The following is a 17,412-nucleotide window of genomic DNA, read 5'->3' on the forward strand; positions in this document are numbered from 1 at the left end:
GCTGCAGCCGGGTCCTGGGGCTGCGTGCGCGGCAGGCAAAGGCTGCAGCCGGGTCCTGGGGCTGCGCGCGCGGAAGGCAGAAGCTGCAGCCGGGTCCTGGGGCTGCGCGTGCGGCAGGCAGAGGCTGCAGCCGGGTCCTGGGGCTGCGCGCGCGGCAGGCAAAGGCTGCAGCCGGGTCCTGGGGCTGCGCGCGCGGAAGGCAGAAGCTGCAGCCGGGTCCTGGGGCTGCACGCGCGGAAGGCAGAAGCTGCAGCCGGGTCCTGGGGCTGCGCGCGCGGAAGGCAGAAGCTGCAGCCGGGTCCTGGGGCTGCGCGCGCGGCAGGCAAAGGCTGCAGCCGGGTCCTGGGGCTGCGCGCGCTGCACGCTGAGGCTCCAGCCGGGTCCCGGGTGTCCGCGCGCAAAGGCTACAGCCGGGTCCTGGGGCTGCACGCGCGGCAGGCAAAGGCTGCAGCCGGGTCCTGGGGCTGCGCGCGCGGAAGGCAGAAGCTGCAGCCGGGTCCTGGGGCTGCGCGTGCGGCAGGCAGAGGCTGCAGCCGGGTCCTGGGGCTGCGCGCGCGGCAGGCAAAGGCTGCAGCCGGGTCCTGGGGCTGCGCGCGCGGCAGGCAAAGGCTGCAGCTGGGTCCTGGGGCTGCGCGCGCGGAAGGCAGAAGCTGCAGCCGGGTCCTGGGGCTGCACGCGCGGAAGGCAGAAGCTGCAGCCGGGTCCTGGGGCTGCGCGCGCGGAAGGCAGAAGCTGCAGCCGGGTCCTGGGGCTGCGCGCGCGGCAGGCAAAGGCTGCAGCCGGGTCCTGGGGCTGCGCGCGCTGCACGCTGAGGCTCCAGCCGGGTCCCGGGTGTCCGCGCGCAAAGGCTACAGCCGGGTTCTGGGGCTGCACGCGCTGCGCGCTGAGGCTGCAGCCAGGTCTCGGGGGTTAACGCGGCAGCAGCAACCATTCTTTGCCACAGACCTTCTTCCACCACCCGGTACGGCTTATTTTCGAGGTATGCCTTATATTTTTCCACCTCAGGAAAATCCTGCCATGCCTTATTTTGTAGGGATGCCTTAAAATATGAGAAACACGGTATTCATCATGCAGTTCCCATGTTTGAGCACCAGGAGGAGTCAATAAGAACTGCCTCCTCAAAGCTGCTGGGTCCGGAAGCACAGAGGAACTAGAACTGCATTTGCCTCTGCTCTTGGGAGGTAAAAATCCCGGAGGGGTGGATAGTCTTTGATCATCCAGATGTTGTTGGATTCCAACTCCCATCAGTCCAAGCCACCACAGTCAATGGTCAGGCATGTATTCCTGATGGACAGCATCAGAGCTGGTTGCTCACGCTACCTCCCAGGAAAGTGCTAGGATTGGGTGTTGCTGTCATGAACTTAGCTTCTAGAAAGTCAGCAAATGGTTTTGGCTGAGGGACTATGGCAATTTCCCCAGGTTTTTGCCCTGAGGTCTACTGCCTCCTATGTAATGCTTAGAACACAATGTGTTCTGTCCAAGACAATGACCCTCTTCCCCCCCCCCCAAAAATCTTCTCACAATGGCAACAGCATAGTCGGGTCCCTGGCAGCTGCCTGCCCTACTGTTGTGCATCAAGGGCAGGCAATGGCAGAGTTTTATGTTATGGTACTTAAGCATTACTGTGAGTGTACCTTCAAGGGCTAAAAACAAGATCTTACAATATTTTCTCAATTGGACTGCAACTGAGGTTTATAGGAATGCGACACTTCAGTGTTCCAGAGCTAGTCTTCAGATAAGGAATCTTTCTAGGAAGTCGGCTGTAGTGAAGTGAACTGGAAGATGCTCAGAGAAAATGCCGTTTACAAAACTGCTTAAAACAGTAAGCAGAGATCGCGTGCTGCTAGCACTTAAACAGATTAACCTCTTCTATATAAATAAGCGAAAAAACCAGAGGAACATCTAACAGCCTTTCTGTGTGAAAGGATGGACATTTATTGAACTATAAAATTACTCCAAAAGGCAAGGCTTGATCTTTAATGTTGCAGCTCATTTCAAACATTCCTTTTAATGAATTCCACGTACAGCAATTTCCTAGAGGTATGAACACCCCAAATCTCCTCTCTAAATATAGGGAAGTTTGTAACAGGTTCAATTGGAGACATCAAAAACATTTTAAATAGACACCACAAGATGCATGAGTAGTTTAAAGGTCAAATTTATTAGGAGATTAAGAGATGTATTATACATGGACTATAAATACAGCACAGCTGACTTTATTCACAGTCAGACGCAGAGACAGCCAATGCCAACCTATTTTGTGGACACCCTTGTTCTTTTGTTCCAAGAAAAGTTTGCACCATAAGACTTGGATTTAGGTTTTGGAATCCTCTGCTCTTGAACATCATAGCTCCAGCCTAGGAAAAAACATGTAGAGAATTCTAAACAACACACATGCACCCAAAAACAGAGCAAGTGCAACACAAACAATTGCAACATCAAGCTTTTAAGAGCTAACAAAAAAAGAAATAACCAACATATTTGATATACTATATGTAATTACTAGCTTATTCTTTTGTAAAAGGCAGTGAACAATAATCCTTTAAGACAGATATGCCTTAAATGTGACCTCCACCTGTTCTCAGGTTTGTCAGATCTCAGGAACTGTGTGTTCCAACTTTCGCCGCTCCTGCTGATAGACCAGCACCAACAGTTGACACATGAAGTCCTGTAATCTCATGCATCTACACCTCTCTTTCTGATGTCGGGCCAAGTTTTGAAAATATGCATGGTAGCAGGGTACCACAATGCCACAAGGAAGCCAGAAGGACAAGGAGGTGAGCTTGGGAGAATTTATTAAGCGGCCTTCTATTCAGAATCAGCTGCTCTGCAGACCAGGGACACTGCCAATTCTCCCACTGCTTAAAAAGATTTCAGATGAAATCAAAGGACTCTAATCTCTTGAAGGGGTTTTCCCTCCCTGTAAACCTTATTCCAGTTGCACCCATCAGATTCAGCACATGGAGTTGCATATGATGATAATACAGGGGTGGAACTGCTGACCACAGAAAAGAGATGGGGAGTCTGTCGCTGATAGAGAGGGTTAAATGAAGGGCAGGCAATCTTGATAACAGACTATTCAAATACTCAGCAAAAGTGTAACATGGCCATCCTCTGTCAGTGAGCAGGTTCTAAAGGCTGCCAGGGAGTAGAAGGGAGGGAAGTTTCCTTCATTCTTATGTACATCTTATGCATATAAACCCGGGCTGAAGGAATTATGCATATGCATTTTTTTTCTGCCCAAGTGTGTGTTTTAGACTTATGTTTCTGAATATTTCAGGTGCAGTTTGCAATAAGCCATGAAGGTTGGTTTTCTGTTCAAGAAGACAAGTCTACGGGATACCAAGAGCAAACACCTAAAGTCTAGTTATATTCTACAAAAGATACAGAAAATTTGCCGTGACCAAGTTTGTAAGGCTGAGCTAATTTGTTTGCTTTAGAATTTTTCGCTCCATAAGACGCACTTTTTCCCTCCTAAAAAGGAAGGGGAAATGTCTGTGCGTCTTATGGAGCGAAGGCACTGGGATCCCTAGAGCGGAGGGATGCCTCTGCCGCCGGAGTCATGGCTCACAGCGGCGGGGGAGACAGCATCAGCCCAAAATCGGGCTGGTGCTCCCTCTGCAGCCGCTGCCACCACCGGAGCTGTGCCTCTGCCACCGGCGGCTAGCAAGCCTGCCCCTGCGAGGTGGTTTGGCGGGAGCAGCGGCCCAAAAGGAGCCCTTCCGGGCCGATGCTGCCGCCCCCCTCACAACAGCAGGGTTGCTAGCTGCCATTGGCAGAGGCACAGCGCCTCTGCCAATGGCGGCTAGCAAGAGCGGCCCAAAAAGAGCCCTTGCGGGCCACTGCTATCGCCGCCGCTCGCAACAACAAGCGAGCCGGGAGGAGGGATGGACGGGAGCCCCTTCCGCCCCTCTTCCCAGCTTCCATCCTTCCTTCTCTCTCTTCCCTGCCTCCTTTCCCTCTCTCACCCCTTCCTTCCTTCTGAGTCATTGAAGGCTTGCTAGGAAAGCGTCTTATGGGGCGAAAAATATGGTAGCAGGCGAGTCCGACAGTCCCCTAAATATGCCCTATGTGGAGCCATAGCTCAGTGGTGAAGCGCATGCTTCACGTGCAAAGAGGTCCCAGGTGTCTCCAGGTATGGCAGGAAGGCTATCCTGTCTGAAACCCTGGAGAGCACAGTGTAGCTTCCTATGTTCCCTAAGGTACATGAAGCCCACCTACAAGCACAATACTCCATTTTCAGGAAAGGCAGGGGGGAAAGGGAGCATATTAAGAAACCAAGCAGAGGGGGCAGGTGCAGGATTAGATTGTACTTTTATTGTTTCTGCTCACCCAATAGAAACCTTTAGATGAATTTATAATAAGCACTGAAAGAGTAACATAATAAGCGAGGGGAAAGTCCAGAAGTATTCTCCGGATCCTTTTAACGTCATGTTCTGTAACTGAGCCTTCCAAAAGAAAGCTGCTTATTTCCATCCCATCTCATTCTCCACCAAACCAGATCCACCTGTACATTAATGGACAATCTCTGCTTTCCATCCATCAACCCCCTGCAGGCCAGGTAGGTGTGCCATAAAATGACAATGAGGTGCATAAACAACATACCCAAATGACTAAGCTACCGTATATACCACACATACCACAGAAAAAGTCAGCTGATTGGATTTCTTCCTCTCAGTTCAACTTCACACATCTAGTTCGCTCCAAATAAGGATGAAAAGGAATGGCAGCATATGCCATTTCAAATGTCCTTTATGCACCCAGAATCTCTTTTGTACTGGGCTGGGGTAATAGCTATGTTTCCAGAGATCACCCAATATTATAGGAGCAACTAAGCAGAGGGAAAAATCAATGAAGTGGCACAGACCAGCTCGCTCTTATCCCTTAGCCTGGTTAATGTCCTGTCATGCCATGATCTCAGAGGGGAGCCCTCCTTCTCCCAGATAGGCAGGCATGAGCTTCTACTTGCCCTCCTGTGACTAAGCAGGGATGAGCAGAAATGCTCTGTACACACGCACATACAAATAAAACCCTACAAATAGAAAAGGTGCTGAACTGCCGGTGTAAGTTAAAAATACCTTCAGCATAATTCTTTTCTGGGATTCGTTTAAGGAAAGTTTATCCTGAAGCAAAAAAAAAAATATGCTAAGGAGGAAGATATTAGACAGGCTTGGGTTTAGCACACTAGCCTTCATCCCTCTAGAGACAAGCTCAACTTTTGACTCTAGAATTTGAGAGTGAAAATGAGTTTAATGGCCCCTTGTTTCCCCGAGTGTTATAAACTAGCACATAATTTGGCATCCTTGCCAAGCAGCTCCAATCTCTGTGCTCAGGAGGCCTAGTTGTGGAATTAGTGAAACTTGTAGACCAAGATAAAGGTGCCCTGGCACCGGCAGAGGGGAAACCTTGTCCTTCGCCCGCATTACACTGGGCTGTAGGCCAACACTCTTGGTTCTTCACGTTAGTACTAAGTACTACGTTTCTTGAATTTGCAGGAAATGGGATAGATAAAAGGGTTTAATTTTTTGTGCCAACACTTAAGGAGCTGCAAATGCTTACAAGAAGTCCTCCTCCTCCTCAGAAAGCCCTCAGACTATTAAGATGCTAGGGAAAACTGACACATCTGAAGTGTGTTTTAGTTCCGTTAGGAAGACGGCTAATTCAACACTTTCAGCCTTACATAAATAGAGCCAGATGAATCCAAGAATGTGCTTGAGGCAGCTGGAGTACAGCACCTGAGCATCTCGCTGAGAGCACCAAATAATATTTATCGCAAAATGCTTAGAGGGTGTAAGTGCTAACAGAGGTGCCCCTGTTAAGAGCTGGGTCCTTGGTGCTAAACCTATTTCCTTGATGGAATCTCCACTGGACTGCAGTGAACTTTCCTACTGAGCAAACGTGCTCGGTATCGGAAGCCACCTTCCCAGTTGGCAAAACAGCAAGGATGTGTGCCCCGCACTGACTTGTGAGCCACATCAAACTATTGTGCTTTAAGTCACAGGGCTTAAGCCAGTCCTTTAAAAAAGATTAGTTTGTATTTAAATGTATATTGTAATCTATTTTTCCAAATTCAGATTTCTCACAGTAGCAAATAATTTATCCTCATGGTGTCTGTAAAATCAACTGTGTTCCTTCACCTCTGAAGGTCAGGCAGCAAAACAAAAGGAATATATTATCTCGCATGCTTCCAGTAGAATGGGGGACTAGAATGGACAACTCTGAAAACATCTGGTTATGTCAGCAAAATTGCACAATAATGCAATGCTGCCTCTTGCTCAGTCATAGTAAATCTCAATCACTAGGGAAGCTATGGCTCGGGACAGCAAAAGTCAAGAAACAAGGCAATCCCTGAGTCAGGCATGAACATTGAAGGCTGGGTGCATTATGGAGAAACCTGCTAACTGGGTAGAACACTTGGTGGGTAGGAGAAGAAGGTGAGAGGAAGGCACTTTCTAATAAAGACAATGGATTCCTCTTTCCCATTAAGTGGCAGAAGCAGGCAGTGTGCCACCAAAGCACTGCATGGAGTGTGGCCTGCACTTACCATTTTTTTCAGCGAAGGCTATAGCAGCTTCTTTCGTAGAAAAGGTCATCAACACATTGGACAGAGGATCCGCCCTGCAAAATATCATTGTTTAGTTATTTCTTTGCTTAAAACATTTTAAATACCACTCTCCAACACACTAGATTTTAGTGTGGTATATACACCATTTCTCTCACGCGCGAACTTTAATATAGACTACAATTTTCACATTTATCATTGGGGGGTAAAAATGGCTCTGCCTGGCACTGTTATATTCAAGAGCAGTATTAGTGCCGACAGTGGAGAAGAAATTCTATAACCTGGGTCTCATTGCTGAGAAAGCCCTCTTCCTTGCAGGCTGTCTTTGTACTAGTGATGGAAGAGTTACGGGGAGGGAAAGAGTCTTGGCAGATGATCTTTAAAAAAAGGCATGTTGACATGGGAGTAGGAGCTCCTTTAGGTATAGTCCCTGAGCCATTTAGGGCTTCAAAGATTAAGGACTAGCACTGTGCATATTCCAGGCAACAGTTATCAGAGCATGAATCACTGGGGCCAGCCTCCCTCCATTCGGAAGTGGCTGGACTGCTGAAAAACACTGTATGCCACAGAAGTCATTTGGACCTCTAATGACCGGGTCTTAACTGCTTTCTCAGGGTCAGTACAATGATTCAGAAAAGATTAAACACCATCTCCCAGGACAGCAAAACTATCTACCTACAACTTCTTCACCTTGTCAGGATTCAGGTTCAGATTATTACTCCTCATCCAGGTCATTACCAGCCTCACCCAATTCAGATGACAAAGAGAAACAGAACCGAGCGTCCTCTGTGTACTGAGATCCACTGGGGAGTTCCGCCTCCTCCTTCCGTCCCCAAGTGAGGCTCAGCACCTCAGTGACCTGTGAGTGGCACCCAGTGATGGCACCCCAGCAATCAACTACTTTCCACCTTGATATAACACTGGGTGCCAACTCTGGCTAGTTTTCAGTGTCAGCTAAAATCTCATCTCTTCTGTCAGACTTTTAATGGGGTATGACCGTTGGCACATCATACTGAGAAGGAGGAGGTGGGTTGTCTACTCAATTTACCGTATTTACTCGAATCTAATGCTCACCTTTTTGGGCCAAATTATGTTGCGGAAATTAAGGTGCACGTTAGATTCGAAAGCACATTTACATTCATCAGCAAATACCTTTTTTTTTGTTTCAAGGTTCTGAAAACTGAGGTGTGTGTTAGATTCGATGGCACATTAGACTTGAGTAAATATGATATATTGTTTTAATTGTTTCAATGTTACTGTTTTTATTTTATGCAACCTGCCGTGTGATCATTTATTTGATGAAGGATGAGATAAAAACACATATATGTAAACTATTTGACGTCACCCAGCAGCTTCATACATTAAAAACCTGGGGAGGGGATAAAAAGGAACATTGTGGGACAGCACAAGAACCAAAGGGTTGAATAGAAGTCTCCCAGTCTCTTGAAAACACAAAATGCAGTAAGGCAATATAATTCTTTATAATAGAAGCATTTAATCAGGCTATCTCTGACCAAATATTTGTACTTGAGGCACAATAAAAGTTTTCTGCCTCCAGCTTCCTGTTCTCCACGATCCCCAATAGCTTGCAGATGGGAATGCATTTTGAGGTGTCAGAAAATTAAAAGGAGAAACAATGAAAGATAATCTACTTTTTCTGCTCTCATTTCGTATTTCTAGAGAGGAGAAGGCTGAACCACAAAAGGGCCAATAATTCTTAGCCTTCCACTTTCTGAATTAGCCAAACATCCAGCCCACAGCAACCCAAAATGCTAAACATATGAGTACATTTTTTTTCAGAATGTCTCTTTCATGAATACCCCCACCAGAATAACTAAAATAGAACTTTCTGTGCCACCAAGAGAAGCATGGTGAATTCTCAGAATTTATGAGAATACATACGTACATTATAGAGCTTCTAAAATTTATATAAAAACTTATCCCAAGGTCACAAAATGGGGAAACAGAACCTTTCACTGAGGACAGCTGACATAGTTGCATCATTATTAAAATGCTCTTTGGGCATGCAATATGCAGGTGCTTGCAGAATTGTCAGTTAGCTTCTTTAGAGATACTGAACTAACTTCATATGCAAAGACCGACTGTGAACATGATTGTTTTTTTACCATGCCTTTTAAACACAGAAGTCAACATAATTCTGTAGAGATGCTGCCACATGCTACTGTCATACAAACATACACCAACTCATTTTGGAGGTCACTCAGTATCAAATTAGGTGGAGAAGGAAATCGAAGGTATTTTCCAGCCCCTTGTAGTCTGCCTTGGGCAACGGCAATTTAAATATGTTACTGAACATATTAAGGACAGCAGAGTGAGCTCCATTATCACAGTCACTGCAGCACACACTTATTGTAACTGTCACTGAAATCTAAGTTCATTCAATTGCTAAGATCTCTTCTCCTCAAATGTGCAGTGAAAGATCCTCCAAAATCTAATTTCAGAATTAATCTGCTACCAAAATAATACTTAGTTCAGAAAGTGGAAGGCTAATAATTATTGGCCCTTTTGTGGTTCAGCCTTCTCTTATCCCATTTTATTCTCCCAACAACCCTGCGAGGTAGGTTAAGCCAAGAGATTGCGACTGGCTCAAAGTCACCTGATCGGTTCATGGCTCAGTGGGGATTTGAAATCTGGTCTCCCAGCGAGCATTGCAAATATAATGCTTAGTGTGTCTTATTTAAATAATTTCAATACATTATCTTGGTAATCTTTCAGTCACTCAATACAGTGGATCATGAGCATTGTGCTCATATTACAGATGGGGGAATTAAGGCTGAGAGCTAGTGTCATGCCTCTGTACTTGAAAGTTTCTAACTTGCTTGCTTTGAGAGGAGGCAAAAGAAAGCCCTCTTGAGGCACAGGCAGTTCTGCGTTAGCAGAAACTGAGCATGGACCTTGGAATTAGAATCTTTGTCTCTTGAAATTCCATTTAAGCAGTGACACCAGTGGCAGCCAGAAGATCTGCAACAGTCTGTCTACCAAGCCCCACTGCAATATCAGCCGGTGGAGTCTTCGGAGATGGTGAAGACAGACAGACGAGAGACTGTGGAAAGGTTTGCTAGATTCAAAAGGCCAGAGAATAAAGTTCCATAGCACTCAACAGCCTACCAACTATGGAACCTGCCAGCTATTTTATACTTACGAAGATGCCCAGCCCATCAGTGGGTTTTCCCAGCGCTCCCTTGTGTCAAATTCTATCTTCCATTTTTTTGTATTGTTAACACCAGCTTGCATGGCATTACGGGCTGGAACAAAAATGTGAACTTTTCTGGTTTTGATATGCTCCTCTGGTACACCTGTTAAAGGTGAAATGTCCTGCAAAAAAGAATAATAATAAAGAAGAATAAACAAATATGACCCGGGTAAGAATAAACAGGTTAGTTTTCTCTTCTTAAAAGATATCATTTCCATCCAGGGAAATGATATGAACAGCCCAGAAGAAAGAGCTTTATCACTTCTGGGTTGGATTTAACCAACTGCTCCCACTAGTCCAGATCTGTGCAAGGACTTTTGGTAGTGTGACTGGCCTTTCCTCCCTCTGCTTCCCCACACGACGTGGCAGGGAGGAGGAGGAGAGGGGAGACTGTTCCATCAAGCCATGAGAAATGCTTGCACTGACTGAGCAATCTCCTTAGTACTACGTGGAATTCCTCTCTCTGAATTAAACCAACCTGCAGGTAAAACACGCTCTTTTGAGACTCTTTTTGCTCTGTAGAGTCTTGTTTGAATCCCAATAGAAGTGAATGAGAGGTTTAGACATTGGGGGTTGCAGAGATGGATTTGAATGGGGCTGCTGTAAACCTATTTTCCTGTGGTTGTCAGTGCCGAGCATCTTGTTTTGGACTAGCTGTACCAACCTCGGTCATTGCTACGTGGTAGCAAGTGGTGTGTGTGTGGGCAGGTGTGGAAGGATATGGTTTCAACCTGACAAGTCAGACATTCCAAACTAGGTTGAGGCAAGTATTTGGGTAAAATTACTTGAAAACATTGACAGTTTTGGATGCCATTCTGAGGCTTCTGAATACTTTGATAAAGCAGTTATGAATTGTAACACAATCTGGTTGAAATCTAAAGACTTGCAAGTACACACAAAGATTTCCAGATCTATACTAGGGTTCTCTCTCCTCCAAATGCAGTTTCCTGTGCAGCATCAGAGGCTATTTCAAAGGGTCCCCAACATTCAGGAGTGTCTTTTGGGGCAGCAGAAACATTCAAACAGCCTGCAGTGTTTATATAACCCTCCTGGATCCTGAGCATTGCTGGAAGAAATTAACCCAGTTTAAAATATAATCTGTCTTGTTGTTACTATGAAGCAGCATTGCAGAAAAGAGGGTGCCTCCCACGTCACTTTTTATTAGTAAAAATTTGTTTTTTAAAAAATAAATGCTTAGTCCTGAAATATGTTCTGAATGCACAGATAAACTATCACAGATAAAATTCTACAGAATGTGTTGCCAGTATGTGAAAGCAGTCAAGATCCAAGGATCCCCATGCATGCATGGGTCACAAGTGGCTACTAGCCAGGTGTAAAATGTGCCTGGCAAATTTTGAACACTGCTAGTAACTTACTGTGGCGCTGTGGTTAAACCAGAGCCTAGGGCTTGCTGATCAGTAGGATGGCGGTTCGAATCCCCGCGACGGGGTGAGCTCCTGTTGCTCAATCCCTGCTCCTGCCAACCTAGCAGTTCAAAAGCACATCAAAGTGCAAGTAGATAAATAGGTACCGCTACAGTGGGAAGGTAAACAGCGTTTCCGCGTGCTGCTCTGGTTCGCCAGAAGCGGCTTTGTCATGCTGGCCACATGACCTGGAAGCTGTACGCCGGCTCCCTTGGCCAATAACGCGAGATGAGCATCGCAACCCCAGAGTCGGTCACGACTGGACCTAATGGTCAGGGGTCCCTTTACCTTTACTAGTAACTTGCTGTAGGCAATAGTGTCATTGCATGCATTATGTTAAGGTTTGAGAGTGGAAAGGCAGCAAGAAGGCTGGATTGTTAGAATGATGGTGTGGAAAGAGAGGGTTTGGCTGTATGATGCACGGAGCGGGCCAAATCTAACCAACAGAAAGGTATCCATCTCAAGCCCTTTGTGTTACCTGCTCCCCGCCCTTTATTCAATTATGTGCGAGATCCTGCCGGACAGAGAACTGTCTCTTTACATTTGGTGCAGTAGTATTATATCCATCTCAAGCTCTTGTGACTGGGTCAGGCTATGAAAGTAAACTTTACGGAAAGCCTCTCAGCAGTTCTCTATAATTTGCACAGCAATCCTAGTCCTTTAACAGCTGTTGACAAAAAAAGTGTGGATCATCAAATACTTCCTGCAGAAGCCACCACATTAAGCTAGCAGAAGTAACTCAAAACTGCCGCCTACTTAGATTCTTGCATGCACAATGCCAATGGGAGAGGCTTGGACTGTCTTCCGCTGCCTTTCTCCAGGAACAAAAGGCTGATCTGGTACAGGTCCAACTGCAGGCAGACAGAACTAATCCAAACCAGTGATGACATGACTTAAATTTGAGGAGGCAAACAAGTCTAAATAGCACATTGGGATTTTTAAAATAAGCCTCCAGCTACCAACTTCAGAGCCTCTTCTGTCACAGAGTTTAAAAGCTCTTCATATTCTCACCAGACCATCCTTAGAAAGAAAGAAAACAGGAGGCCCGTCTTCTATCCCCTTCCTCCCCTTTTTTGCTTCACTTTATAAAATAAACTCAGAGAGATCAGTCACAACTGCCAAGTGTGAAATGTTTGTCTTGCATTTAGAAGCAGGGGGGGGGAACCCCACAGGAAATTACAACAACGCACAAAAGCTGAGCTCAGACTACCTAAAGCAAACTGTCAAAATATTTTAACAATTTAATCATAAATGTTTTCTTTGAGTGCAAGTAGTGTTTATGTTGAATACCAGTCTAGTCATAATATGAAGACACACCAATTATTAGTCAAAATGTTGCAACACACAAAACTACATTCTCTCCTGACAGATTGGCATTTGATGGCTAAAAAAAGAAATATCTGAAAAGTTGTTTGGTTGGGCAACCAATTGTCAGGCTTCACACAACGTGTTTTACCTGCAGAAAAAATAAGGCGAGGCTTGATTGTTCCAACATGTCTGTTTATAGAAATCAACTAGCAATAATACATCCGCTTTCATATTAACATATCCTTGGGATTAGGACATATTAAAAAAAGAAGGCGGCGGCGGGGGGGGGGGGAATCCTTTATAGGTCACCGACTAAAAGGAATCCAGTTCTCATTAACTCCCAAAAGGTAAGGCATTTAAAAAACAAACAAACAAACAAACATGAAAAACGAAGTAGAAGATATTAAGGAAGAATAAAAATGCAAAACTCATTTTTACTGGTTTGAGGGTGTGTCCCATATTTTCAAATGATACGATTCAAGTCTCTTTTTCTGTTAGACAGACAGAGATGGGGGTGGTGTGTTTGTACACAAGAGGGTTATTTATTTTTAACAACCAAGCGGCACATACATTTTATGAAATAAGAAAAAATGCTCTTTACAACAAAGCTTACAGGAGGCTTCAGCATGAGCTGCCCAGCTCTTTGGGGGAAAATAAGAAGACAAGGAAGGCATGTGCAAAAGCACACTATTTTGGTGGCCTGGAGGCAACAAGTATTTGGGATGGAAAAGCGAGAGCCAGAAAGAATATCCCAATCTCCTCCACCAAGTGCGACTGCTCAGTGCGCAGGGTATATGCATGGTCTTAAGTGGCAGAGATCCTGGGTTCTGGTCTCTCAGCTTTTCTCTCCCTTTTCAAGCGGCACAAAGCCATCAAGATTGGTTGCTGACTACATCACACTGGGCCAACACCAAGGAAACAATCTCTTCCCTTCCTCACACCCTCAGCATAGTTTCCATTTCTCCTACTGACCATCTATGTTGGGAGCTTAGCTGTTGGGGAAGACAACATGGCCATTGCCCTCGCAAGCGCATGTTGGGAGTTTGCTGCCTTCAGGGGTACCCTACTACATACAACCTGCAAGCTTGCTTTTGTGTCCTCTGCATCAGGTGTGGGGAACCTTTGGCCCTCCAGATGTTGCTGGAGCAAGCGTGGCCAAGGATGATGGAAGTTGCAGTTCAGCAGCATCTAGAGGGCCAATGTTCTATGTGCTCATCAAGTAAGGGAGCACTGCTTAACCAGTTCAATGTTACTCATAACTGCAGAGGGGGTGGGGGAGACAATCCTCTGCAGCCATATTTTGCACATCTATTTTCCTACCCCTAGTAATACTGAAGTTTTTAAAGAATCAAGGATAGGGGCTATGTGAGGCAGCCATGTTTGGCGCATATGAAAAGGGGCTGTACCATCTCTAGAATGGACCAGGATGCCTCTTGTGTATGGAGGACCAGGGTGCATGAAGAGCCCCATGACTACTGAACATACAGACGGCAGCGGCAGCAAGGGGGGCGGGAGACATGGCTATTGAGTGCACTGGTAGAGGCAGCATAAAGCACCCCGCCAGCACCCCCCTTAATATATTTCCAATGTAAAAATGCAGCATCCCAAAAAGTAATGCTGCCTATTTGTTTGCATTTATTTATTCTCTCTTGCACTTCTCCATGAAGCACTGCTTTTATTTCTCTGTGGTTTTCCATACTATGTATAAGAGGTGGTAGCCAACTAAGTCATGTTCAATCCATTGAAACAAGCAAACTTTTGTATATGACTTAGTTGGCTATCACAAAAAAGCCTGTGTCAAAAACTCCCCAACCCTTTTTTTGCAAAATCTATTGCTTTTTTAGTGGTCAGCTATAGCTTTGCAGAATATGTTCTACCTGCCAATCAGCTGCCACCTTCCCTATATGCTAATATTTGTTCAAAGTCACAGATGATTCCCAGCCCACTTACTGCCCCCCCCCCCTGCACACATTATCGTATTTGCCTCCTTTTTTCCATACCACCCAAAACACGTGCAAGGACCTCAGGACCACGACTGTTCCAGAAGTGTGAAAATGCATAGTCCTGATGTCCTTGTATCTTTTTTTTAAGAAGAAAAATTAAGCAATATTAGGGATGAGAGCCTTGCTCACATGGAACATAGCTCCTGGAGTTGTCTGGGTGGAATGCTCGCTTCACAGCTAACATTCCACTCATACTCTCTTTTCTACTGCCCTCTCCCCAAAGTGTACCAGTGCTAAGCAGAATAAACTTGCTTCACTGCTTGCATTCTATTCAGCCAGTCCCACCTCCAAATGTATTTTGAGGCCAAGCAAATTGCTCACTTTTGTTCTGACTCCAGTGTTACCTCTCCCTTCTTTGCACCTGCACAGAGGCTCCAACTGCTGTCTGCTCATCCCCAGAATCCTCCAAGTGCCCACGAAGCTAAGTTTCTCCCGATTTTTTGGCTCCCCCGCTCTTCCCCCCTCCCACAACGCTGTACGCTTTTCTCCCCACTTCCACAGAACTAAATGATTTAGTTTGATATATCTCAACAGTTTCCCTAGGCTTGTTTCTGCACCCACCTCATTTGCATGTAGAGACACTAAGAAGCACGATAGTATTATAAGCTTAAAGGGACCCCTGACCATTAGGTCCAGTCACGGATGACTCTGCGCTCATCTCGCTTTATTGGCTGAGGGAGCCGGCATTTGTCCGCAGACAGCTTCCGGGTCATGTGGCCAGCATGACTAAGCTGCTTCTGGCGAACCAGAGCAGCGCACGGAAATGCCATTTACCTTCCCACCAGAGTGGTACCTATTTATCTACTTGCACTTTGACATGCTTTCGAACTGCTAGGTTGGCAGGAGCTGGGACCGAGCAACGGGAGCTCACCCCGTTGTGGGGATTCGAACCGCCAACCTTCTGATCAGCAAGCCCTAGACCACAGTGCCACCCGTGTCCCTCCATTATAAGCTTACAACTCTCAAATTTGCAAAAATTAGCAGGTTTTAAAGGAATTTTCTGTGTTAGCTTCTGTAGTACACAAATAATGGCTTCTTCTTCTTTTGCAAACACTTGCAGGTAGGGGAATCCTCCCACAGTGTGTGTCATATTTTTTAAGATACTTGAACAGGTAAATCTCTGTTTTACATTGTCAGCTGCAAGTGAGAAGGTACGATTATAAGTGACTCACCATCTCTATGGGAAAAGCATGCCATGGAGGCCTCCTGTTTACCATGGTTGCTAAACATGCACTGGTCTTTAGACTATCACTATACTAGGTGTTCTTTCCAGGTGCTTTCCTCAAGGCAAAAATGAAAGTACAGACCTGATACACATGGCATTTTGGATCATAATCTGTGGCTTCATGCTAGCAGAAAGTGCTTGTCCAAGGCAAGTCTCCATTCTTATCTTCTTCAGCCCTCTGTACAAAAATACCACATACTACTCCAGCGAGTCACCCAGCCCTTAACAGCAGGGCTGTGGGGAGCAGAAAACTGCAGTGGGTAGAGCGGAACTGATATTCTTGCACAAGCAGGAGTGTTTTCTATTAGAATTAGGTCACCACTGAATGCAATCACATTTCTGTCCTTTATATTCTCATAAGACATAGTAATCATAATTTTTTTTCCCTTCCCCACTTCTGAGCAACAGCAAATCGTCCCCTGCCACCCCAAATAGCATCTCTTGTTGGTGCTGAGTACATGGAAGATGTACTCTAGATAGAGGCCAACTGCTGTCTGAAGTAGCCGGATGTGCAAAAGAAGCCAAGGGAACTCTGGAGAGGAATCTCCTTCGTGACTCAGTGGAGGAGGATAGAATCCAGTCTCTCCTCTCCCCAGAAATGGGTGGGGAAAGTAGGTCACAAGAAGGGGATATTTCTACTGAAAAGCAGCACATCAGAGATGAGGGCTTCTTCACTATTGGAAGTTAAACACTAAAGAAAGCTACGTTATGTCCTAGGTGCACAGCATCAAGTCTCTCTTTGCCTCACCCCCATCAAGTCAATCCACTGCAGGGCCTTTACTGTAGTTATTTTAAAACTAGTGTATAGCCTTACAATAGGACTATGCTGCCCTTGGAAGATTTGTTATGCTTAGAAATTACTTCTAATGAAGAAAAATGTCAAGCCGTAGATACCATGTACAGTATTTGACTGGCTGCAACTAAAGAGAGAGAAAAAACCTTTAGTGGTGGCAAGGGATTTATCCTTCTGAAAGCCTCTTTTTCAGAGCAAGAAGAAAAACAGGGCCTGCTTTAATAATTTAAAATAGCTGCATGATGCTGCTAGCTCGTTGTACTTTTGATTCATTACAGCCAAAGTTTCCATGCCTTCTGGGAATACAGCAATTGTTTATTGATATCTTCCCCTCCCCCCCTCCCCACATACACACTCCTCCCTCCCCCAGTTTAAAGCTGGCAATTGAACAGACAGTTGTTTAGGACAATGAGTTTCTGGATTGTGAAGCCCTGAGTTGTCCTGACACAGAATTGCTGTTTTTGCTTGCACTAGACATGTAAGGTACTGTAGCATTGCTGAGCTGTTGCCAAAGATATGGAATAAAGGCTTGGCATCTCTCACATACTTGACACCTAAAGAGCACAGAAGCTCTAAAATTCCTATTCCCTGTAGGCGCACTCTCAGTCTAGACAAACTGATTTCTCACACTTTGAAAATGCATTACAACACTCTATTGTGATCATTTCATCCACACAGCTTCAGCTACTGACAGAAGAACCTGTCCTTTTAGCGACATTTCAATGGGCTAAAGCTCCCGCTTCAAGACGCCATTAAAAACAATATAATACTTGAAAAGAACTAAGTCCAACTCTCTACTGTGTCTCCAGCGCTTTGTTGCGAGTTCAAGTTCTCAGTGAAAACTACCTGTGAACCAACTTTCTGAAACAAAGATGTTGGGAAA

General features: G+C 45.5%; 1 protein-coding gene across 1 annotated transcript in view; it reads right to left on the minus strand.

Moving 5' to 3' along the window:
• Positions 1–2,142: 2,142 nt before the first annotated feature.
• Positions 2,143–17,412, minus strand: part of NDUFS4 (NADH:ubiquinone oxidoreductase subunit S4) — a 46,228-nt gene continuing 30,958 nt past the window's right edge. Inside the window, exons 3-5 of the mRNA XM_035100496.3 lie at positions 9,726–9,898; positions 6,545–6,618; positions 2,143–2,357 (exon numbers count right to left, since the gene is read on the minus strand). Coding sequence (XP_034956387.1) covers positions 2,254–2,357; positions 6,545–6,618; positions 9,726–9,898 — 351 coding nt within the window. The 3' untranslated portion in view covers positions 2,143–2,253. The remainder of the gene's footprint in view (positions 2,358–6,544; positions 6,619–9,725; positions 9,899–17,412) is intronic.

The sequence above is a fragment of the Zootoca vivipara genome, chromosome 10, assembly GCF_965207765.1.
Source record: "Zootoca vivipara chromosome 10, rZooViv2.hap1.1, whole genome shotgun sequence".
Lineage (NCBI taxonomy): Eukaryota > Metazoa > Chordata > Lepidosauria > Squamata > Lacertidae > Zootoca > Zootoca vivipara.